Source organism: Cebus imitator, unplaced genomic scaffold (assembly GCF_001604975.1).
Source record: "Cebus imitator isolate Cc_AM_T3 unplaced genomic scaffold, Cebus_imitator-1.0 Scaffold253, whole genome shotgun sequence".
Taxonomy (NCBI): Eukaryota; Metazoa; Chordata; class Mammalia; order Primates; family Cebidae; genus Cebus; species Cebus imitator.
Genome location: NW_016107568.1, coordinates 916,063 through 924,937, shown reverse-complemented (window position 1 = coordinate 924,937; position 8,875 = coordinate 916,063). Strand labels below are relative to the sequence as shown.

Below are 8,875 nucleotides of genomic sequence, written 5' to 3'. Positions count from 1 at the left end.
CTTCTGCACCCTCTGCCTCCCGGGTTCAAGTGATTCTCCTGTCTCAGCCTCCTGAGTAGCTGGGATTACAGGCACCTGCTACCACACCCAGCTAATTTTTGTATTTTTAGTAGAGTTGGGTTTTCACCATGTTGGCCAGACTGGTCTCGAACTCTTGAACTCAGGTGATCCGCCTGCCTTGGCCTCCCGATGTGTTGGGATTACAGGCGTGAGCCACCACGCTTGACCTGTTGCCCATCTTGTACCTCTTCGAATTTGGCCTCCCCTTGGACCTTGCATTTAAGAGCAGGGTCTCTGAAAATACCCCTAATGATGACAGTTTTGTCCAAGGGGATAACCACAGAGTACCTTGTGGGCATTAGGTGATTGTAGTTATAAACTTTCACAAAGACTTGACTTGATCTTTGACCTCTTGGCAATCTTCTTCTTGCCCATGGCAGCTGTCACTTTGCAGGGAAAGTGGACAGTTCTAGCCACCAGGCTTTAGGGACAACCTGAGGTGCCATCAACAATGTTCATCACAATGATGGCTTTGTGTTAGGAGTAGTGTTAGGCCAGGACCAGCACCACTTTCCCAGGTTTCATGAGCTTGCCCATTTCAACAGCAACCACTCAGGCCTATTGCAGAAAGAGTTTAGTTTTCTTTTCTGTGCAATGAAGACAATGATACTTACTGTGGGTTAAGTGAGATATTCATATAAAATACCTAGCATATAGTAGCTTTCCAATAAATGTTGATTTTTCTCTCTTCATCCATGCCCAGGACAGCGTGTTGCACTATGTGATATAGCTTTGTTTTCAACAAGACAGTAGCATTCATTTCCTCTGGAGTTCCCAAAACAATGGACCACGTGTCTTAGTTTGCTGAGGACATTCTTGGCTTCTGTATGTCCTTTCAGCAAAATTATTAGTAGCATCCCATTTCACTCTTAAAAGTGTCCCAATTTAAGTAAATCATAGGATCATCCTACCTAGAACTTTCTCAGTGCTTTTCTTAGGGCATCTTTTAGTTCCTTGTTCCTCATACTATATATCAAGGGGTTTAAAATGGGAGTGATAAATGTGTAGACCACAGATACCACCCGGCCCGTCTCAGGAGAGTAACTGGAACTGGGGGACAAGTATATAAAGCTGGTGCAGCCGTACTGCAGGAGGACCACGAAGATGTGAGAAGAGCAGGTAGAGAAGGCTCGCTGGCGCCCTTCTGCTGACCGGATCCGTAAAATGGCTACCACGATGAAGACATAGGAGGTGGAGATCAATGAGAGGGGGATGCTGAGGATGATGAAGCTGATGATATACAGAGCAGTCTTATGAACACGTGTGTCTGCACAAGCGAGGTGCATGACTGCAGGCATGTCACAGTAGAAGTGGTAGATCTCATCATTGTGGCAGAATGGCAGACGGAAGATTAAAATGGTGAGTGGCAGTGACAGCAGGAACCCCAGCACCAGGGAGCTTACCAGCAGTTCCACACACAAGGACCAGCTCATGATGAGGCTGTATCGCAGCGGGTGACAGATAGCTATAAACCGGTCATAAGCCATGACTGCCAGCAGGACACAATCAGCCCCGCCCATGAAAACAAAGAAGAACATTTGGGTGCCACATCCCGTGATGGAAATAGGAGTTTTGCCTATTGAAAGAAGATTTGCCAAGGCCAATGGGGCAATGGAAGATGTATAGAAGATTTCTAGAACTGCCAGGTTAGCCAGGAAAAAGTACATAGGGGTGTGGAGGGAATGATTGACCTGAACAATGACTGCAATTGTAGCATTTCCACTGAGGCTGGTCAGATACATCATCAGGAGGGCCACAAAAATCAGCATCTGGACCTCAGGATCAGGTGAGAATGGACGAAAGAAAAACTGCATGTTTGCAGTTTTATTTAGTCCTTCCATGGGTAGAGTATTGGACCTAAGAGGAAAGGTGATATGAATCTCAAGCCATCTCTTGTTTCATATGATGCTTTCCCAACTTCTCCATTCAGTATTCAGGCACTTGCTGAGAAACCTCAGGGATGATGTGCATATTTTCATTTTATAGCAGATTATATAACATTATAATTTACACATTTGCCACCTCCTCATCTTTCCTCTCCTACCTCCCAAGTACCAAAGACTGCAAAAATCCTCAGTGGCAGGGACTTTGATGATCTATTTTATTTTATTTTTTGAGGTGGAGTCTCTCTCTGTCACCCAGGCTGGAGTGCAGTTGCACGATCTTAACTCACAGCAACCTCTGCCTCCCAGGTTCAAGTGATTCTCATGCCTCAGCCTCCCAAATAGCTGAAAATGTTGGATTATGGTATTTCTGGACTTGAGAGACATAATCACAGTCATAATTACAGGCATGCGCCACCACGCCTGGCTAATTTTTGCATTTTTAGTAGAGATGGGGTTTCACTACGTTGGTCAGGCTGGTCTCGAACTCCTGACCTCAGGTGATCCGCCAGCCTCTGCCTCCCAAAGTGCTGGGATTACAGGTGTGAGCCACTGCACCTGGCCTGATGATCTTTATTTTAATTCCAGTGCCTAGCGCAGTGCCTACTATATAGGGTTTCCAAGAAGCATTTGCTAAACAAATTAATGAATAAGGTAAATTTAAAGTTCAGATTTACAAAATGTTATAAAATGGGGTATCGATTAATTGTATAAGACTAAAAATTAAAAATTTTAGGATTGTATTGGCAGATGTATGTTGTAATTTAAAGAAAATTGTGTTGCTGGCACATTATGAAATTGCATCATAAACTCTGTAATATATCTCAAAACCTAGAGATTTTATTGATTTACTTTTTTATTTATTGGATTTGTCCATACATACTGATAGTTCATCTTTCAAAGGGTCTCCCATATCTGTTGCTTTCTTCCTTTCCCATTTCCTTAATCAGCTCTCTCCACTGTTATCTTCCAACATGGATTCTTGTGATATCTATTCTCCCATCCCCCTTCTCTTCCCCCTTCTCCTTCCCCTGCAATCCATCCTGCTATTATCATGTTGCTCATATGCTTAGGAATTTGCCGTGCCTTCCTATTGCTTGAATGTCGACCTTCACAGTCTTCTGCCTATATTCCAGTCCCTCTTGGAGCTGGCTTTTTTAGACTAATCCTGCTAGGAGCTTAAATATCCCTGTTATAGACCACATGGTCTACTCACTGGCCTCTTATTCAGATTCTCCTTCCTGCTTCATACTTCCATTCTCCTTCCAACTAGAAATACTGTCTCGTCTCTTTTGCTTAATCCAAATCCTACCCCCCAATTTTCAAATTCTAGGATATGTTGTTCTTTTATGAAATCTCCCTAGGTCACTCTCTTACCTTTCTCTGACATTTTATGTTGCTCAGTATTATGAGTTTAGTGCTAATAAATTGTCTTTTACTGTATCTGCATGTCCTGTCCCCAATTACATTTTATGCTCCCCAAGGATGGGGGCCGAACCTCTGTCTTATGACAAATTATCATTTATTTCATGCTAAGTGCAAGGCATGGTGAAAGTGCTTTATTATGCATTTTCCCACTTAATCTATAAAACCATGTTAGTAGGGGTTTTAACAGATGAAGATACATAGGCTTAAAGAAATTTTAAATTTTTCTGAATTCACATAGCTAGAGAGTGGGAGAGCAAGGGTTTGAACAGTCTATTTGATTATAGTGCTCGTTTGCTTAACCTTAGTTTATATCCTACTTTCTCTCTCTATGCTTTCTATCTCCTAAGTAGCTTTGCTATTAATTGATTACAGTTCAGAACTCTAGATGATCTACTGGAAAAAGAGCATCTAAGATCTAGGGCTGAAAATGTTGGATTATAGTATTTCCAGAGTTGAGATATGTAATTATAATCATAATTATAATACATGTTTACTATGGCTATCTAGTAAATGCTGCCCCTGGCAATGAAGCAGAGAGAACTTTCTTTCTTTTCTAAGGAGCAGATGGAAAATGTCTGGCTAAAAACTGTGATATTTTGAGTGGAGATGGAGGGAAAGTGGTTTGATTCATTTCTTCACAAGTGAGGGAATGGGGACAAAGAGAAGGTTGAATCCTCTGTGACCCATGACTTGAAGTCCTGTGTGAAGTCCTAAGAGTTTTCACACGTGCCTGCAGTTTTAAGTGACTATTTTCTGGTGGCTCAGTGTCTAGTCCCAAAACCAGGACAGTAGCTAGGGGCTGAACCACGCCTATACAGTCAAAACAAAATGAATTACTCAATTCATTAGGACACTAGAAATAAAAAGTTCCATAGGTGCCTTCTGTTTTTGTTCTTTTCAATCTCCTTAGACTCATGAAGTCCATCCTATCTTCTGGGCATAAATCAACCTCATCTCCTCAAAGCACTTGTGTCTCAATGCAGTACAGGGTCTGCATTGGCTTTATTGTACGTATAACGAGGTTTAGAGAAGAGAAGGGAAAATCAAATCTGGAGAAATACTGTGAAATCCAGAATGCTGTATAAGAAATTCAAGCCCTAAAATATTCATTATACTATTTGGTCTAGCCAATCTCTTAATTTCTTTTCTTTTTTTTCCTGAGATGGAATCTCACTCTGTCACCCAGGCTGGAGTGCAGAGGCACGATTTCTGCTCACTGCAACCTCCACCTCCTAGGCTTGAGCGGTTCTCCAGCCTCAGCCTCCTGAGTAGCTGGGATTACAGGTGTCTGCCACCACACCTAGCTAATTTTTGTATTTTTAGTAGAGGTGGGATTTCACCATGTTGGCCAGGCTGATCTTGAACTCCTGACCTCAAGTGATCCACCCGCTTTGGCCTCCCAAAGTGCTGGGATTACAGGCATGAGCCACTGCTCTTGGCCTTTAATTTCTTTATTAAAAAGTTTTCTACTCATCATATTATGGTCTTTCCTTCCACCCTACCCCAGGTAGTTCTTAAAAGAACCTCCCCTCCAAAAAAAAAAGAAGTATCTTCATTTTTAGGTCTATGGTAAAATTTATTGCAAAAACAAGAGATGCTTGTTATTGTTGCTGTTGCCATTGTGACAAGATGTAGATATAAGTTAGGCTCTATTTAGAAGCTATATCAACCTTAGAATAATATGAAGTGCATTTTTTTTTTATTGCAAAGAAGACAACTAGATACGACTTTCAAAAGATGGCCCAGAATGCTTGCTATTCATTCATATAATGCTAAACTGTTGAACCAAATGTTGGGCATCATGGAGGCAAATAGCAGCATGCTTGCTGACTTCAATCTTTACATAAATCTGGACAGGTGGTGGCAGTTATTTGGATCCATGCTTGCTTTGTAAACTAGAATATGTACATTCTAGAATTTACAGGGTACAAAGCTGTGCTTTGGGAGAAAGTGAACTTCCAGGATCAATATGGCACAGCTTTTTTTAAAAGGTCTATTTAACTTGAAAAAATTTGGAGAATGATTTCATATCAAAACAAACATGGAGATGATATAGGATAGTGGGGAGATTTGCATGATTTAGGGGAATGAAAGCATACGATTTTCAAGATATTTCTTGTGGCTGATCACAAAGTTCTTAAAAATGTAAATTGTCTCTCATGCTAATTAGAGTACTTAAGTTAAAAAGTCTTAGATGTTAATTTAGACCATAGATTGGCTAATCCTCAATTGAAAATACAATTTCCCAAAGTCCCAACGTCTCAAATCATGACTTGGAGTAGCTCCTCCCTTATTATGCCAAAAAAANCCAACTTCTAAACAAGTATGGTCCAGAGAAAAACTCCCAGCAGACAGCTAGTCTTTGGAAAAATAGTTTATTGTCTTACCATCATGCAATTAAGCACATGGCTCCACAAGTTCTTTGTCCTTCATGTAATCCCTATACAAGTTGACGAGAGGTCCCAGAAGTCACAGATGATCACAGAGTCAGAGCTCTGCCAGGTCCCCTGGGTCCATCTTTTCCAAAGAGACTGCTTAATTTATCCAAGACTGCACCAGGGGGTCAATTTTTAATTCATCATTTAAATATGCAAAGTACTCTAGGAGATCCAAAGATAAATGAAATGCCATCTACTTTATGGAGTCAAGGGACAAGACTGTCAGCCAGATTTTCCCTTATTCTGGTTTTGTTTGCCACACCTTTTTACCCCTGCCACTCCTTGTCAGTTTCTCTCAATTTAAATTTGCAGATGATATTTAATCATAGAGAGAAAAGGTAGTTTGCAGGGAACTTCAGTTTGAGTGGCTGTTTAACTAAGTCTATATAACTGCCTCTTTGGTTATACAACTAAATTTTAGGGGAATGAATATATTTTAAAAAGCATATAATTTGGGGGAAATGATGTTTCCAGGAAAGTAGGCTATGTTGAAATTAAATGATGTGTATTCAAATTTCAGTTTTGTCACTTACTAGTTTTGCAGTCTTGCTAGGTCACTTGCCCTCTCTAAGATCCCATTTGCTCAGAGTAACACCTCACTACTTTACAATGTTGTTGTGAGGTGAATGTTCATGAAATAATGTCCGTGAAAGAACCTAGTAAAATGCCTGTGTGTATTACCTACTCAATAAAGTATAGAGATTCATTGATTCCTTTATTCATTATCTATCCTAAGATTGAAAAAAAATGTTGAATGGGTAGAACACCTGGCAGGTCTGTCTAATAATTTCTGGGAGAGATTTCATATCACATCTGACTCCACTCCTAGTCAACGATATTGCCTTATACTTCAGAATCTCTCTTTACTATTAGTAGGGTGAAGAATAACAACTCTTTAATCTACTAATAAACTAGTTATTGTTAAAAGGTACTTCATATAAATAAGGAAACGCAAACAAAAAAACAAAAAAGATAGTTTATAAAAAGGTACTGACTTTAGGTATACTTTATGGCTGAATTGACCTACATGACATAGCTATTAGCACAAATTTGGACACACCTGAGAGGAAAATAAAATCTTAACTTGGGGATTTTTGATTGTGGGATCAATAGAGAAGGAAGAACAAAGTTATAACCATAATTCACAGAACAAAAGCCCAGCTCAGAGAGTAGATACTTGTGGCTTCTGAAGATACTTATATGGCTGTAGCAGAATCAGGGAAGATCTGTCGATATCTATTCAAAGAAAATGTTCCAACATCAGATGTACTCAAACAAAAGACATATTTTGCCCTTAGAAAACACTTTTTTTTTTCTTTCTGTGAGAGAAGTTCTCTGTCCCTAAAGCTGGAGTGCAGTGGCACAAACATGACTGACTGAAGCCTCAACCTCCTGGGCTTAAGCAATCCTCCTGCCCCAGCCTCCCGAATAGGTAGAACCACAGGTGCATGCCACCATGCTTGGCTAATTTTTAAAAATTTTTAAGAGATGGTGGCCTTGCCATGTTGGCCAGGCTGGTCTCAAACTCCTGGGCTCAGGCAATCCTCCTGTCTCAGCCTCCCAAAGTGCTGGGATTACAGGCGTGAGCCACTGCACCCACCCAAAAGACATCCTTGAAAAACATTTTCTATATGTCTGATGATATTCTCACGAGTATTTCCTGGAAGAAATTCATATAAGTATTTTTGGCAGCAGCATCTCAAAAGAAAGAGAGCCAAAACTGTATCTCTTTATTGTTAATATGTTGGATCATATGAAATTTGTTTTTGAAGGTCAACAATGGTAGCGTATTATTTGGGGGGAAAAAAGAGAAAAAACATCAAGGGTAGCATATAGGCTATTTTACATGGTGCAATGTGATACTTTTGTAAGTGAACTGTGAGTATATTATATGAAACAGTCAGACATTCAACAAAGGCTATTGTACTCCTACGGCAATAATAATGACTAACATTTATTGGGTGCTGTGCGCTCCAAAGGCAGCCTCAGTACTCCAAGATCTGTGCACTGTGCTAATTATTTTACAGGCATCAGTTCATTTAAAGTGGACCTTCAGTTCTGTGCAATAGGTATCTTCATTGTTTACAGTTTTTTTTTTTCAGATGAAGAAATTGAGGCTTAAGAGTTTAATGAACTTGCCCAGCTAGTAAATGGCAGAGTAGGACTTAATTCCTAGGTCGATCTGAAAGCAGGTCTGTTTCTATCATTAAAACAAACTGTAAATCACTAAGCAATGCAGTATGTGCAAGGCTGAATGACAGTTGCCTCAGAGGGACAAAATTCTTTAATTGTAATTGTCCTTTATCAACAAACTCTATCACTGTAAAGTGATGTGCCACAGGCATTCCTCAGAGCATTACAGAGGCAGTGCTCAGTACTTTAATTTATAGTCTCTCTATTTCCTTTTTGTTCCTCATTTTCTTCCTCTCTTACTGCCTATTCATTTAATCAACAATGTTGATTTAAAGAAATTCCTTTTACACACATTATTAAGGCCCTGCTCTATATAAGGCATAGCTCTAGTTTCTGGGAAAAGAGAAAGAAGTGTATAAAATGAAAGATGTTAATGTTCAAAAAGCTCAAAATTGAATGAGAGAGATAGTAATCATACCTGTAATCCCAGCACTTTGGGAGGTTGAGGCTGGAGGATTGCGTGAGGCCAGGAGTTCAAGACCTGCCTGGCCAACACAGTGAGATCTCATCTCTACATAAAATTTAAAAAAATAGCTGGGTGTCGTGGCATGTGCCTGTGTGGTCTCAACTATTCTGGAAGTTGAGGCAGTGGGATCTCTTGAGCCCAGGAGGTTGAAGCTGCAGTGAGCCCTGTTTGTGTCACTGAACTGTAGCCTGGATGACAGAGCAAGACTCTGTCTCCAAAAAAGAAAATATAGGGCTGGGTGCAGTGACTCACGCCTGTAATCCCAGCACTTTGGGAGGCTGAGGCAGGCAGATCACCTGGGGTCAGGAGTTTGAGACCAGCCTGGCCAACATGATAAAACCCCATCTCTACTAAAAATACAGAAAAATTAGCTGGGCATGGTGGCACATGCTTGCAATCCCAGCTAC

At 40.4% G+C, this 8,875-nt stretch overlaps 1 protein-coding gene across 1 annotated transcript; it reads right to left on the bottom strand.

Moving 5' to 3' along the window:
• Nucleotides 1–971: 971 nt before the first annotated feature.
• On the bottom strand, nucleotides 972–1,908 carry LOC108282861 (olfactory receptor 10V1). Its single transcript, XM_017498885.1, has one exon. The coding sequence runs from the start codon at nucleotides 1,899–1,901 to the stop codon at nucleotides 972–974; it is 930 nt and encodes a 309-aa protein (XP_017354374.1). The 5' UTR covers nucleotides 1,902–1,908.
• Nucleotides 1,909–8,875: the final 6,967 nt, after the last annotated feature.